This window comes from Lepidochelys kempii, chromosome 9 (assembly GCF_965140285.1).
Source record: "Lepidochelys kempii isolate rLepKem1 chromosome 9, rLepKem1.hap1, whole genome shotgun sequence".
In the NCBI taxonomy this organism is placed as follows: Eukaryota; Metazoa; Chordata; order Testudines; family Cheloniidae; genus Lepidochelys; species Lepidochelys kempii.
This window is the reverse complement of record NC_136388.1, coordinates 58,560,443-58,576,717: the sequence shown is the minus strand read 5'-3', so window position 1 is coordinate 58,576,717 and position 16,275 is coordinate 58,560,443. Positions and strand designations below refer to the sequence as shown.

Genomic DNA, 16,275 nt, shown 5'->3' with positions numbered 1-16,275 from the left:
GTAGTTAGCTACCAGTAAGTTGCAGATGAACCAGAGACAGCCCCCACTCTAGGAAGCATAGGGAAATATGTCCCAAAGGGGAGTCCAGAGAAGGGGGAGGGAGTCTCAGAAACCACTGAGGTGGGTGAGGATCCCTGTGACTCTGTAACACAGGGAAGCAGCGTGCTTCCAAGTATGGGAGGAGCTGAGACTAGCTCCTTTCCAGCAGAAGGCAACGTGTCCTCAGGAGCAGGGGCAGGAGAGGTGTTGTCAGTAATAAAGGAAACTGTTCCAGTTGTTAGCTGGCAGAGTTGCTGATGAACAAGGGACAGACAGTATAGGGTGTTACACCTTGCTCAGAAGCATCTGTCACTGGTCCCAATAGGAGACAGGGTGCCGGGCTGGAAGGCATTGGTTTATTCCAGCAGGATAAATTCTGTGTTTCTCTGACTAGCACAATCAAAAATGGGTTTGACTCCTGGCAGGGTGGGGGCAAGGCAAACAGTGAGTGGACTGGTAACTCCAGGAGTTACTTTGTAACTCATTTACACTAGTAACTTTCCAGAATGGAGAGCTAGTTCGCCAAATGGTACAGCTCACACTGAGCTTGGGGGTCTGAGCAATAAACATTGTGAGGCACTGTCTCTCTCTCTCTCTACAGAAACGGATGCAAATCAATATCCTGCAAAAGGCTACGGGTCTGGCTACACTGCAGTCAGAGGTGTGACTGCAGCACGTGTAGACAGACCCAAGCTAGCTCTGGTCTAGCTAGCTCCAGTGACAATAGCAAGGAAGTTGCGGCAGCATGGGCAGCAGCATGGGCTGTACAACTCCACCCAGGACCCTGGGTATGTTACTTGAGTGGCTAGCCCGCGCTGATGCACCTTCACTGCTATTGCTGTTGGAACTAGCTAGATTAAAGTCAACTTGGGTCTGTCTACATGTGCCGCAGCCGCCCCCCTGGTTGCAGTGTGCAGACACCCTAAGGGAAGGGGGCCAGGAAAGGGGTGGCCATGGAGTTCCAACAAGTGGCCAACCAGACTGGCATCTTTGCTTCTTCCCAGAGTGAGTGAGGAATTCAGCAGGAATCACATTCTTTAAAGTCCTCTCTCAGATAGACTTAGTACTGTCTCCTTGCCTGAGGGAGAGAGAGTTCAACCCTGGGGTCATTCAGTCCTTGAGTCTCCATGACATTGCTCCACCCCTGCAGCAGCATTTTGGATGTGGCTTCAATGGCCAGCCTACACCAGAGGGGCACTAATGGGCATAAAGGGAACGCACAGTGCTGCAGGCTCTTCTCCAAGTGCCCCCTAACATGTCCATGTCTCCCGGCACACTAAAGCAAGAGAGACAGAGTGGAATGTGACTCTCTGCCCACACCCTCTCCACAGAGCACTGTGCACATGCTCAGAGAATTCACGTACCCCAGAGGTGGGCAAACATTTCCAGAGAGCTAGTAAAAATCATCAGATCTTCATGGAGCCTGGACAGCCTCGGCCCACGGTACCAGCCACCTGCAGTGAACAAGGGGACATGGTCTTACTGGCTAGGGTACAGGGGTGAGGCGCTTCTCAACGCCCTCATCCACTTTGTGGACTTCAACCTTCACCTGTCACCACACATCTGCCAACTTTCACTCCCACCCCTCCCTCCTCGGTTTTGCTCCTCCCAGGCACTCGGCACGTCTCTCTTTCATGATCCTCGCCATCCCATTCCTAAGTTCTTCCTGTCCACTCTCAGTGCCTTCCATTGTCTGCGTTCCCACTCTTTGCTCCCCCACTACCGTCTCTCTCCCCTCCATGCCATGTTCCAAACCTTCTGCTATAGCTCCTCCTAGTATTCCTTTGCTCCTAGCCACTTCTCTGCCCCTTGGATCTGTTCTTCCCTTAACTCTTCCACAGTCTGCTCCCCTTTGCTATGTTCTGTGGTACCCCTCCTCTGTGGGTCTCAGAGCTTCTCCTATCTGCCACTCTGCTCACTTCTCCTGGCTGGTCTGTATCTATCTGTCATCTCCCCTCCAGAGACCCCATGTTATTGCCAAACCATTTGGCCACATCCTCTAGATCTCACTCCTGGTTTTGCAACCTTGGTTTTGCTCATGAAAAAATGTTACAAAGCTAAGTGTGTGTGGAGGCAGTGCAGGGGGAAGAGTTCTCTTCCCAGTTCTTGTTAGCCTTCCACCAGCTGCCTTTTCTCTAATTCATCTGCCATTGCATGAACTCCCAGTGCAACCTGACTGCCACTGCTACCGTGCAGGGTGCTACAAATACACCAAAGAGACAGGCCTCACAGAGCAATTCCACTTCTCTTTTGCCACTGGCAAAATGTATCCTGCAGTGTTGGGCTGGGATCCTAGTCCACACCCAGATAACTATGGGGACTGAAACCTGCCCTTAGTCAAGGAGAAGGTGGAGTCCCCAGGAAGAGCTGGGGTCCATTGGGAGAGTGTGTGATACCGAGGAGAGAACAAACCCGGTGTGACGGTGCCCCCCATAAGGCTTTATGGAAATATGCTTTTGAATGTGTATATATGACATAACTGGAATATGTTTTATGCTACATATGCCATGTAACATATCTCTGTAGAGGTTATGATCTACTGAATCTATTAATCCTATTTGTATGCATGTATCATTTTTGTATTCAAAGTTATGAATATTGGCTGTATACTTGCTGATTTTAAATAACCTTAGTAAGACATTTGGTCAACTTCTTTAGAAAAAAGAAAAGGAGTACTTGTGGCACCTTAGAGACTAACCAATTTATTTGAGCATGAGCTTTCGTGAGCTACAGCTCACTTCATCAGATGTTTGATGAAGTGAGCTGTAGCTCACGAAAGCTCATGCTCAAATAAATTGGTTAGTCTCTAAGGTGCCACAAGTACTCCTTTTCTTTTTGCGAATACAGACTAACACGGCTGTTCCTCTGAAACCTTCTTTAGAAAGGAATTTGCAAAGTTAAGTGCCCAATCAAGAAGCATTTAATGAACAATGGATGTTGGAAGGCTCCAATCCACATAAGAAGTTTTCCTGGAGACATTCAAGATACCATGTGGGCTGCCTGTAAAAAATACTGAGTAATGCATGGACATGTGACTTGCCCAGGTGACTCCAAAACTCCATCTTGGAGCTGGACTTTGCATAGGAGAGAGGAGGGGGTGTCCACCCACAAGAGAAAGTCTATTTAAACCCCGGGGAGACCCCTCCATTTTGTATTGAGCTGGCTAAAGAGAGAGCCTCTCCACCCCCAAGGATATCTGAAAGAAACTGGAACAAAGGACAGTAACTGCATGGGGTTTGAGTGATTGCTGGACCCAGACTAGAAGGAGACGAGTCTGTAAAAGGAAGCTTACTGGGTGAGGATTTTATCTGTATTCAGTTTTATTACTGCACTAGACTTAGACTTGTGTGTTTTATTTTATTTTGCTGGGTAATTCACTTTGTTCTGTTTGTTACTACTTGGAACCTACTTTCTCTATTTAATAAAATCACTTTTTACTTATTAGTTAACCCAGGGTATGTATTAATACCTTGGGGGGCAGGGAGGAGGGAAACAGCTATGCATCTCTCTCTCTCAGAGTTATAGAGGGCAAACAGAAAAGGAGTATTTGTGGCACCTTAGAGACGAACCAATTTATTTGAGCATAAGCTTTCGTGAGCTACAGCTCACTTCATCGGATTTTTTTTAAAGCTTATACAGGGTAAAAAGGATTTATTTGGGGTTTGGACCCCATTGGGAGTTGGGCATCTGAGTGTTAAAGACAGGCACACTTCTGTAAGCTGCTCTCAGTTAAGCTTGCGTTTGTAGGATGTGGTTCAGACCTGGGTCTGTGTTTGTGGCTGGCAAGTGTGTCTGATACAGCCAGGCAGGGTTCTGGAGTCCCAAGCTGGCAAGAAAGGCAGGGGCAGAAGTAGTCTTGGCACATCAGGTGGCAGCCCCAAGGGGGTTTCTGTGATCCAACCAGTCACACCCGGTGAATGAATTCCCAGTGGAGAGGGGCCGCTACAGGGCAGAGCGGGGTCTAGCAAGAGCATTGATGGAACAGCATTAAGAAATAAAAGACTGAATGAGACATCCTAGTGAACAGCACTGCACTGAACTGCCTGCATAACCAGGCCGGGGAGCTCAAAGTAATTTCCCACACCCAGGAGACACAGAGGCTGTGTGCCTAAATAAAGGAATAGAGCCCTCCTTCTGTTGCACATCTAGGATAGGCAGATGAACTGGATCTCTGTGACCCCTGTGACCATCAGCCTGATCCATGAAGGGAAAAGGCCCTGATTTAGATTTCTGCTTCCCTTTCTCTGGGCTCAGTCTGCATTCCTCATGGAGGGTAGAAGTGCCTGGCTCAGGGACTTCCCCCTTCACTGCGATGCAGGAGCCAGATTTTGGGCAAACCTTCTTGCACACAGCCTGTGTGAGAGGAGCCAGCCTGGCACATCACATACATGCAGTCCCCAGCCAGCCAGGAAACCCCAACCGGACACTCAAACAAGAGCCTTTCTTAGCCCACACAGCACAGCCCCAGGGGAACAGCAAGTGTTTACCATGTGTGTAGTCGGAGAGCGAGAAGGGGTCTGGGGAATCCTGGCCCACCTCCTCGAGCAGCTGCCTTGGCACTGTAATGAGAAAGGAGACTGCACTGAAAGGGCAGCTCATGTAGAACCCCTGGGATGCGGGTAGCAGCCAGGGATGGAGAGGAGACATGAGGGCTGCACAGGTACCTCAGGTGAGGGGTGTATTGACAGATCAGGACCAACCACCACTGCCAGAAATGTACATACAAAATATTTCCCTATGTCAAAGCAGTGGGCAAGGAGACAGCACAGGAGCCAGCCTCAGTCTGACCGGGGGAATTCTGTGGGTCAAGGAGGGAGGGCCAGGTTGGGTAAATAATGTCCTTGGCCTTGACCACCAAAGACATGAGTTCAGTGAGTCACGTGTCATCCTCGTCTGTAGTGGGCAGAGAGCAGACCCCGGGCTGAAATAGCAGGGGGGCTACTGGCAGGACAGAGGCACATTGGTAGAGTTGTACAAAGGTCCCAGGGGGTGCTGCAGGTCAGGAGGCTGGCATGTGGTACAGCCATGGGGGCAGAGGCAGCTTGCACAGAACCTGCCCATGCCCTGGCTGGTTGGATATTAATCTTGCTTTCATGAGCCCTTAGATCCTTACAGTTTGCTACTTACAAAGAAAGACAAAAATATTTCCTCTAATGGGGAGATTTGAGGATTCACTTTCTGTCTGTATCTATGCACCCTGAAGCTTCCCATCTCCCCACTCCGCACCTGCATGCACATGGTTAAAGATCCATGCCCCAAGAGGAGAAGACAGAGCAACAGCTGCTCAGCATCTGCCCTGTTTCTCAGGGGCTTGGCTTTGTGGCCATTTCTATAGTTCTCAGCCTGCTGCTGACAGAATGCACAAGCATCTCTCAAGGCAGGAGACATGACACCACTCTCATCTAAACTGATCCTGCCCAGCAGCCTCAACAGCTACGCTAGTGGCTTGCTAGGCCAACGGGTGCCCTTAGTCCTCAAGATGCCCCTGCTCTCTGGGATCTGTGTTGTACATCGTAAAGCACTTGCTGGAGTCCTTCCAGCCCCTCCCCAGTGCAGTGTCAGGGTGACCTGGGACTCTTACCACATGTATAGGAGACCCTCAACTGTTTTTTCTCGCCAGGGAAGCAGGGGTCACCAAAGGTGGCCTTGTTAGCCGAGATGGTACAGTTCTCCTTCCTGTGACACTTCCGAGAGACTCTCCTCAAGGCATCAGGAGCTAAGCACTCTGAAAATATAGACCAGGTGGTCACCAGGCTGTGGCACCTGCATTCCCAGCAGCAGGCAGAAAAGCTTAGAAATTGCTTCTGGAAACCATGTAACCCAAAGCCAGACTTGGTCTGTAATATCCCATTCAAATGCACCACGTAGGAGTGTACATGAATGAGCCCATAGTGGTGACCTTGTCAGGAGCGCATGCCTCCCTGCCCACTGAGCACGGAGTTAGCTGTGAAGGAAGGGTGCATGTATTGTGTCCATGCGGCTGATTATATGCATACATCCTCAGCCCATATGGCAGTGAGCTGGCTGAGAGACTGCGTATCCCAGCGCCCAACAGTCACCTATCCCCAGCAATAGGCTGGGAACGTGCATGTCTCGATGCCCACACAGCAGTGATACAGCTGTGCCCAATGTAACGTCTCTGACAGCATAATTACTTATTAAGAACATAAGAGCGGCCACACTGGGTCAGAACAATGGTCCATCCAGCCCAGTGTCCTGTCTTCCAACAGTGGACAGTGCCATGTGCTTCAAAGGGAGTGAACTGAACAGGGTAGTTACCGAGTAATCCATTCTCTGTCCATGCCCACCTTCTGTCAATCAGAGGCTAGGGATACCCAGAACATGGGGTTGCATCCCTGACCATCTTGGCTAATAGCCATTGATGGACCTATCCTCCAGGAACTTATCTACTTCTTTTTTTAACCCAATTACACTTTTGGCCTCCACAACATCCCCTGGTAATGAGTTCCAGATTCTTCAATGTGAAAGGGGCCCAGTCAGATTTCTAGTTCACACCTTCCCAACATACCTACATTGGGTCCAGTCCTGTTTGCAGAGTCGCACTCTGGTTTGCCCCTCATGGATCTGCCATAGCTTGCAGAGTAAATTGCTAGGATGGATTTAGCCCTGCACTGCAGCCTCAGCTTGTCATTCTCACATACGGTCTTAATGCGGTGGTTAGCTGGGAAACAACATTACACAATATTCTGTTGCAGCATTAACAGCTAGGCCTTTACCATTCCAAAAGTCAGAGAGCAAATTTTATGCGGTCCTTTCTGAAGTGGCAGCTCTGAGCTCCTCCCATTTGCCTAAAAGCATCCCTTCCCAATCAATATATAAAACACCTAACAAGAAGAAACTAAGAGACTGAGCAATTCCCTTTGCTGTCGTCTCGGCAACTGGTGAATGTACTAGCTATTTGTTAGCATTTGCTTAAACGATTTGGCAGATATTTTTCATCCTATGGGATTTTTGCAAACTGTTTGCTTTGACTATTTATCTGTGTCACCTAAATCACATGGCACAGTTTAGGCTCCTTAATGGAGAACATTGTCTTCCTGTGTGATTTCACAGCACATTGTCCAATAGGGCCTGATCTGGACTGAGGCCTTGGAATACTACTGCAAGGCAAGAAAAAAAATTATAATCTCCTTCTCTCTCCAGGAGTAGGATGATCTGTCCAAGAGACAGGTGGGGTTAATTGACAATGGCTCGACAAAGACAATGAATCCCCTTTTTGCCTCTGGTACACTTATAGTGCTGACTGCACCAATAGTCTATGGAAAAACCAGAGAGGATGCTAAATGACACCCTCCTTTGCACTTTAAAGCCATTTGCAGAACTCACCTGGTCTGCACTTGTATGAAACTATTAGGTACTTGCGTGTCCCGGGACACGGGTCTGGCCCAAACACTGGGCTATGCACAGAGAACTGACACCAGCGCTGGTCCTGGCACTCATCCAGAAGTTTCTGTGGAGGGGCGGGGGCAGATGGGGAGACAGACATGAATTTAACATTAGAAATCCTGAGGCCACATAGGCATACCCTAGAATACCTTTATAATAAGAAAGCCAGGCAAAGTGCACGTAGCCCTGGTGACAGGGACCTGCTGCTGCTACTCCCAAGCTCTACGTTGCTAGCAAAGCATCAGACTGCAACAACTACGCAAGTGCTGCCTTCTATAGCTGACCGTTTCCTCCATAAGAACCTTTCAAACCATTTTAAAAACTACCAAGCCAGCAATCTCCTCTTGACAAGACAGTACCCAGTGGAGCAGACTGGATGATCACAATGGCTTTGGAATCTCTTACAATGAAATATCACTTTAGTTCAATTGCTCCCACTGACTCCCCTCCTTTTTCAGGCTGTTTAATGTATTGTCCTGGTGGCTGCCACATTTGAAAGAGGCCACCCTGACTTCCCTCTGTCTTCACTTCATCTCAGGACGTATAGCCACAGCTCTCTGGGAATGACACAAATCATGATGTTTACAGCCTACCCATATTTGTATCAGGAGCTCTCCTCCTTAGTTTAGCTCTTTGAACCTTTCCTCAAATCGTCTTCCACTTCTCCCCACACTCCTTCTTGGGCTTGACTATGATTTGTGCTGCTCAGGGTTGGCCATACTGCCCTGTGATGAGCAGTGTGACCACAGGCCTTTGCATAAAGCTAAACCAAAGGAGACATGCATAACACCCAACACACACAGTGGTAAGGAGTGATCCGATCCTGATTGACAAGGTCAATTCTAAGAAATCCTGCAGGCCCAGTCTGGTGTCAGGGCCATCTACTGAGCACAGAGCTCCTCTCCCCAACTCTGCTGCTCTCTGCTAAATTCTGAGCCTCTCATTAATCCAGGAAGGGCCGGCCTAATCCCATTCTGGGCCAGCCACTCTCACAGCAGGAAGAAGATGTAAAGATACAGGAAACTATTTTTAATGTACTTAACTCCAGGTGGCCTCCCTGGCTGCTTTCTTGCTGGGCCTCTCCCTCCATGGTGGGTCTATTCTCCTGCTGATCCTTATCTAAGGATGTTCTTCCTCTTCACGCCACCACCTGACAGTATGGCTTTGGCCAAGGGGTAGGAGCAGATAGTTGCAACTCCTAGCTGTAAAGTGGGCTAGATCTGCTATCACCCCTAGATCTCTTTTAGGATTACTGCTTAGGACTCTTTTAGGACTGCAATGGGTACCCACATGGCCCCACAGTACGCCAACATTTTTATGGCTGACTTAGAACACTTCCTTAGCTCTCATCCCCTTACACCCCTACTGTACTTGCTCCACATTGATGACATCTTCATCATCTGGACCCATGGGAAGGAGACCCTTGAGGAATTCCACCAAGATTTCAACAATTTCCACCTCACCATCAACCTCAGCCTGGACCAGTCCACACAAGAGGTCCGCTTCCTAGACACTACAGTGCTAATAAGCGAAGGTCATATAAACACCACCCTATACCGGAAACCTACTGACCGCTATACTTACCTACATGCGTCCAGTTTCATCCAGACCACATCACATGATCCACTGTCTACAGCCAAGCTCTACGATACAACCGCATTTGCTCCAATCCCTCAGACAGAGACAAACACCTACAGGATCTCTATCAAGCATTCTTAAAACTACAATACCCACCTGCTGAAGTGAAGAAACAGATTGACAGAGCCAGAAGGGTACCCAGAAGTCACCTACTACCAAGACAGGCCCAACAAAGAAAGTAACAGAATACCACCAGCCGTTACCTACAGCCCCCAACTAAAACCTCTCCAGTGCATCATCAAGGATCTACAACCTATCCTGAAGGACGATCCCACACTCTCATAGACCCTGGAGGACAGGCCAGTCCTCTCTTACAGACAGCCCCCCAACCTGAAGCAAATACTCGCCAGCAACTACAAACCACACAACAAAAACACCAACCCAGGAACCAAACCCTGGTGCCAACTCTATCCACATATTTATTCAAGGTACACCATCATAGGGTCTAACCACATCAGCCAGACCATCAGAGGCTCGTTCACCTGCACATCTACCAATGTGATATATGCCATCATGTGCCAGCAATGCCCCTCTGCCATATACATTGGCCAAACCGGACAGTCTCTACGCAAAAGAATAAATGGACACAAATCAGACATCAAGAATTATAACATTCAAAAACCAGTCGGAGAACACTTCAGCCTCCCTGGACACTCAATTACAGTCCTAAAAGTGGCAATTCTTCAACAAAAAAAAACACTTCAAAAACAGACTCCAACCTGAAACTGCAGAATTGGAATTAATTTGCAAACTGGACACCATCAGATTAGGCCTGAGTAAAGACTGGGAATGGTTGGATCATTACAAAACCTAAACCTAATTTCCCCAATACTAATTTCTCCCTACTGTTACTCACACCTTCTTGTCAACTGTCTGAAATGGTTTCAGAGTAGCAGCCATGTTAGTATGTATCTGCAAAAGAACAGGAGTACTTGTGGCACCTTAGAGACTAACAAGTTTATTAGAGCACAAGGTTTTGTGGGCGACCGCCCACTTCATCGGATGCATAGAATGGAACATATAGTAAGAAGATACATATATATATATACATACAGAGAAAGTGGAAGTTGCCATACAAACTGTAAGAGGCTAATTAATTAAGATGAGCTATTATCAGCAGGAGAAAAAAAACTTTTGTAGTGATAATGAAGATGGGCCATTTAGACAGTTAACAAGAAGGTGTGAGGATACTTAACATAGGGAAATAGATTGAATATGTGTAATGACCCAGCCACTCCCAGTCTCTATTCAAACCCAAGTTAATGGTATCTAGTTTGCATATTAATTCAAGCTCAGCAGTTTCTCGTTGGAGTCTGTTTTTGAAGCTTTTTGGTTGCAAAATTGCCACCCTTAAATCTTTTACTGAGTGGCCAGAGAGGTTGAAGTGTTCTCCTACCGGTTTTCGAATGTTATGATTCCTGATGTCAGATATGTGTCTATTTATTCTTTTGCGTAGAGACTGTCTGGTTTGGCCAATGTGCATGGCAGAGGGGCATTGCTTGCACATGATGGCATATATCACATTGGTACATGTGCAGGTGAACAAGCCCCTGATGGCGTGGCTAATGTGATTAGGTCCTATGATGGTGTCACTTGAATAAATATGTGGACAGAGTTGGCATCAGGCTTTGTTGCAAGGATAGGTTCCTGGGTTAGTGTTTTTGTTGTGTGGTGTGTGGTTGCTGGAGAGTATTTGCTTCAGGTTGGGGGGCTGTCTATACATGAGGACTGGTCTGTCTCCCAAGATCTGTGAGAGTGAGGGATCATAGAATCATAGAATATCAGGGTTGAAGGGACCTCAGGAGGTCATCTAGTCCAACCCCCTGCTCAAAGCAGGACCAATCCCCAACTAAATCATCCCAACCAGGGCTTTGTCAAGCCTGACCTTAAAAACTTCTAAGGAAGGAGATTCCACCACCTCCCTAGGTAACGCATTCCAGTGTTTCACCACCCTCCTAGTGAAAAAGTTTTTCCTAATATCCAACCTAAACCTCCCCCACTGCAACTTGAGACCATTACTCCTCGTTCTGTTATCTGCTACCACTGAGAACAGTCTAGATCCATCCTCTTTGGAACCCCCTTTCAGGTAGTTGAAAGCAGCTACCAAATTGTCCCTCATTCTTCTCTTCTGCAGACTAAACAATCCCAGTTCCCTCAGCCTCTCCTCATAAGTCATGTGTTCCAGTCCCCTAATCATTTTTGTTGCCCTCCGCTGGACTCTTTCCAATTTTTCCACATCCTTCTTGTAGTGTGGGGCCCAAAACTGGACACAGTACTCCAGATGAGGCCTCACCAATGTCGAATAGAGGGGAATGATCACGTCCCTCTATCTGCTGACAATGCCCCTACATATACATCCCAAAATGCCATTGGCCTTCTTGGCAACAAGGGCACACTGTTGGCTCATATCCAGCTTCTCGTCCACTGTAACCCCTAGGTCTTTTTCTGCAGAACTGCTGCCGAGCCATTCGGTCCCTAGTCTGTAGCGGTGCATGGAATTCTTCCGTCCTAAGTGCAGGACTCTGCACTTGTCCTTGTTGAACCTCATCAGATCTCTTTTGGCCCAATCCTCCAATTTGTCTAGGGCCCTCTGTATCCTATCCCTACCCTCCAGCATATCTACCTCTCCTCCCATTTAGTGTCATCTGCAAACTTGCTGAGGGTGCAATCCACACCATCCTCCAGATCATTTATGAAGATATTGAACAAAACCGGCCCCACGACTGACCCTTAGGGTACTCCACTTCATACCGGCTGCCAACTAGACATGGAGCCATTGATCACTACCCGTTGAGCCCGACAATCTAGCCAGCTTTCTATACACCTTATAGTCCATTCATCCAGCCCATACTTCTTTAACTTGCTGACAAGAATACTGTGGGAGACCGTGTCAAAAGCTTTGCTAAAGTCAAGGAACAACACATCCACCGCTTCCCCCTCATCCACAGAGCCAGTTATCTCATCATAGAAGACAATTAGATTAGTCAGGCATGACTTGCCCTTCGTGAATCCATGCTGACTGTTCCTGATCACTTTCCTCTCCTCTAAGTGCTTCAGATTTGATTCCTTGAGGACCTGCTCCATGATTTTTCCAGGGACTGAGGTGAGGCTGACTGGTCTGTAGTTCCTAGGATCCTCCTTCTTCCCTTTTTTAAAGATGGGCACTACATTAGCCTTTTTCCAGTCGTCCGGCACTTCCCCCGATCGCCATGAGTTTTCAAAGATAATGGCCAATGGCTCTGCAATTACATCTGTCAACTCCTTTAGCACTCTCGGATGCAGCTCATCCGGCCCCATAGACTTGTGCTCGTCCAGCTTTTCTAAATAGTCCCAAACCACTTCTTTCTCCACAGAGGGCTGGTCACCTCCTCCCCATGCTGTGCTGCCCAGTGCAGTAGTCTGGGAGCTGACCTTGTTCGTGAAGACAGAGGCAAAAAAAGCATTGAGTACATTAGCTTTTTCCACATCCTCTGTCACTAGATTGCCCCCCTCATTCAGTAAGGGGCCCACACTTTCCTTGACTTTCTTCTTGTTGCTAACATACCTGAAGAAACCCTTCTTGTTACTCTTAACATCTCTTGCTAGCTGCAACTCCAGGTGTGATCTGGCCTTCCTGATTTCACTCCTGCATCCCCGAGCAATATTTTTATACTCTTCCCTGGTCATTTGTCCAATCTTCCACTTCTTGTAAGCTTCTTTTTTGTATTTAAGAGCAGCAAGGATTTCACTGTTAAGCCAAGCTGGTCGCCTGCCATATTTACTATTCTTTCTACACATTGGGATGGTTTGTCCCTGTAACCTCAATAAGGATTCTTTAAAATACAGCCAATTCTCCTGGACTCCTTTCCCCCTCATGTTATTCTCCCAGGGGATCCTGCCCATCAGTTCCCTGAGGGAGTCAAAGTCTGCTTTTCTGAAGTCCAGGGTCCGTACTCTGCTGCTCTCCTTTCTTCTCTATGTCAGGATCCTGAACTCGACCATTTCATGGTCGCTGCTTCCCAGGTTCCCATCCACTTTTGCTTCCCCTACTAATTCTTCCCGGTTTGTGAGCAGCAGGTCAAGAAGAGCTCTGCCCCTAGTTGGTTCCTCCAGCGCTTGCACCAGGAAATTGTCCCCTACCCTTTTGAAAAACTTCCTGGATTGTCTGTGCACCGCTGTATTGCTCTGCCAGCAGATATCAGGGTGATTGAAGTCTCCCATGAAAACCAGGGCCTGTGATCTAGTAACTTCCGTGAGTTGCCAGAAGAAAGCCTAGTCCACCTCATCCCCCTGATCCGGTGGTCTACAGCAGACTCCCACCACGACATCACCCTTGTTGCTCACACTTCTAAACTTAATCCAGAGACACTCAGGTTTTTCTGAGTAACAGCCGTGTTAGTTTGTATTCGCAAAAAGAAAAGGAGTACTTGTGGCACCTTAGAGACTAACCAATTTGTTTGAGCATAAGCTTTCGTGAGCTACAGCTCACTTCATCGGATGCATCCGATGAAGTGAGCTGTAGCTCACAAAAGCTTATGCTCAAATAAATTGGTTAGTCTCTAAGGTGCCACAAGTACTCCTTTTCAGGTTTTTCTGCAGTTTCATACTTGAGCTCTGAGCAGTCATACTGCTCCCTTACATACAGTGCAACTCCCCCACCTTTTCTGCCCTGCCTGTCGTTCCTGAACAGTTTATATCCATCCATGACAGTACTCCAGTCATGTGAGTTATCCCACCAAGTCTCTGTTATTCCAATCACATCATAATTCCTTGACTGTGCCAGGACTTCCAGTTCTTCCTGCTTGTTTCCCAGGCTTCTTGCATTTGTGTATAGGCACTTGAGATAACTTGCTGATTGTCCCTCTTTCTCAGAATGAGGCAAGACCCCTGCCCTCTCGCGCGCTCCTGCTTGTGCTTCCTCCCGGTATCCCACGTGTCCCCACTTACCTCAGGGCTTTGGTCTCCTTCCCCCGGTGAACCTAATTTAGAGCCCTCCTCACTAGGTTAGCCAGCCTGCTTGCGAAGATGCTCTTCCCTCTCTTTGTTAGGTGGAGCCCGTCTCTGCCCAGCACTCCTCCTTCTTGGAACACCATCCCATGGTCAAAGAATCCAAAGCCTTCTCTCCGACACCACCTAGGAGCCATTCGTTGACTTCCACGATTCAACGGTGTCTACCCAGGCCTTTTCCTTCCCCGGGGAGGATTGACAAGAACACCACTTGCACCTTAAACTCCTTTATCCTTCTTCCCAGAGCCACGTAGTCTGCAGTGATCCGCTCAAAGTCATTCTTGGCAGTATCATTGGTGCCCACCTGGAGAACCAGGAAGGGGTAGCGATCTGAGGGCTTGATGAGTCTCGGCAGTCTCTCTGTCACATTGTGAATCGTAGCTCCTGGAAAGCAGCAGACTTCTTGGTTTTCCTGGTCGGGGTGACAGATAGATGACTCAGTCCCCCTGAGGAGAGAGTCCCCGACCACCACCACCCGCCTCCTTCTCTTGGGAGCGGTGGTCGTGGAACCCCCAACCCTAGGACAGTGCATCTCATGCCTTCCAATCGGCGGAGTCTCCTTCTGTTCCCTTCCCTCAGATGTATCATCTAGTCCACTCTCCACATTAGTACCTGTGGAGAGAACATGAAAATGGTTACTTACCTGTATCTGCGTTGCTGGTACATGGACACTCCCCTTTCTTCTTCTGGAGGTCACATGCTGCCCATTTTTCAGGATAGGTTGTAAATTTTTGATGATGTGCTGGAGAGGTTTTAGTTGGCGGCTGAAGGTGACAGTTAGTGGCATTCTGTTATTTTCTTTGTTGGGCCTGTCCTGTAGTAGGTAACTTCTGGGTACTCTTCTGGCTCTGTCAATCTGTTTTTTCACTTCAGCAGGTGGGTATTGTAGTTTTAAGAATGCTTGATAGAGATCTTGTAGGTGTTTGCTTCTGCCTGAGGGATTGGGGCAAATATGTTTGTAATTTACAGCTTGGCTGTAGACAATGGATCTTGTGGTGTGTTCTGGATGGAAGCTGGAGGCATGTACGTAAGTATAGTGGTCAGTAGGTTTCCGGTATAGGGTGGTGTTTATGTGACCATTGTTATTAGCACAGTAGTGTCTAGGAAATGGACCGCTTGTGTGGACTGGTCTAGGCTGAGGTTGATGGTGGGATGGAAATTGTTGAAACCATGGTGGAATTCCTCAAGGGCTTCTTTTCCATGGGTCCAGGGCCACTCTCATTACCACTTCAAAAATTATTTTTCCTCGCTTGGTATCCTGCTGTTAATTGATTTGTCTCGTTAGACTGACCTCACACTTGGTAAGGCAACTCACATCTTTTTATGTATTTTCACCTGCTCCTGTATTTTCCACTCTATGCATCTGATGAAGTGGGTTCTAGACCACGAAAGCTTATGCACAAATAAATTTGTTAGTCTCTAAGGTGCCAGAAGGACTCCTCGTTGTTTTTGCTTTCCAGACTTCACCCTCCCATTGAATATCTGCCCTTCAGATTATTTTTCCACAGAGATACTGGCCTGGATTATTCCAAATTTAATTTAATCTGGTTATTTTCTGCCAATATATTAAAACCATTTCACAAGGCCTCATCTGGAATACTGCATACTCTTCTAGTCACCCCCATTCAGGAAAGATGCATTCAAACTGGAATCGGCGCTGAGAAGGGCTACAAGGATGATCAGGGGAAGGGAGGTCCAATTTCATGCAAGGAGGCTGGAAGAGCCGTGCTAAGCCAACATAGGTTTAGTGGGGAGCTGGTTGTGCTCTATAAATACATCAGGAGCAAACACCAGGGATGGAGGAGAGCTATAGAAGCTAAAGGACAATGGTCGTCCAAGGACAAATGAGGATAAACTAGCCATGAATAAATCTAGGTTGGAAATTGGAAGAAGGCTTCTAATCATCAGAGGGAGGGGTCTAGAACAGCCTCCTAACAGGAGCAGTGGGAGCAGCAACCGAACAGGGATTAAGAGGGATCTTGATAAATTTATGACCGGACTATATGGTGGGGGTTACCGACAACAGCAGGAGACAGGGTGTGGTGACTCAGGAGCTCCCTTCCAGTCCTGGTTCATTGATCCAGTTCCTCTGTACAATTTCTCTGCCCTCACATACACAGCTCGTCTCAAGTTAAAACCATCTGCCGGTTCCATTAACCATGGTGTTTATTCCAACTTCTAGGCCAGTTTTCTCAACAGTTTTCA

General features: G+C 47.8%; 1 protein-coding gene across 2 annotated transcripts in view; it reads right to left on the bottom strand.

Moving 5' to 3' along the window:
* LOC140916925 (protein eva-1 homolog C) overlaps nt 1–16,275 on the bottom strand; it is a 49,360-nt gene that overhangs the window by 6,413 nt on the left and 26,672 nt on the right. Inside the window, exons 3-7 of one of the 2 annotated variants that reach the window (XM_073358824.2) lie at nt 7,387–7,510; nt 6,569–6,721; nt 5,621–5,764; nt 4,527–4,598; nt 1,404–1,493 (exon numbers count right to left, since the gene is read on the bottom strand). In XM_073358824.2, the coding sequence (XP_073214925.2) occupies nt 1,404–1,493; nt 4,527–4,598; nt 5,621–5,764; nt 6,569–6,721; nt 7,387–7,510 (583 nt within the window). The remainder of the gene's footprint in view (nt 1–1,403; nt 1,494–4,526; nt 4,599–5,620; nt 5,765–6,568; nt 6,722–7,386; nt 7,511–16,275) is intronic. The other variant, XM_073358825.2, reaches the window with a different exon arrangement.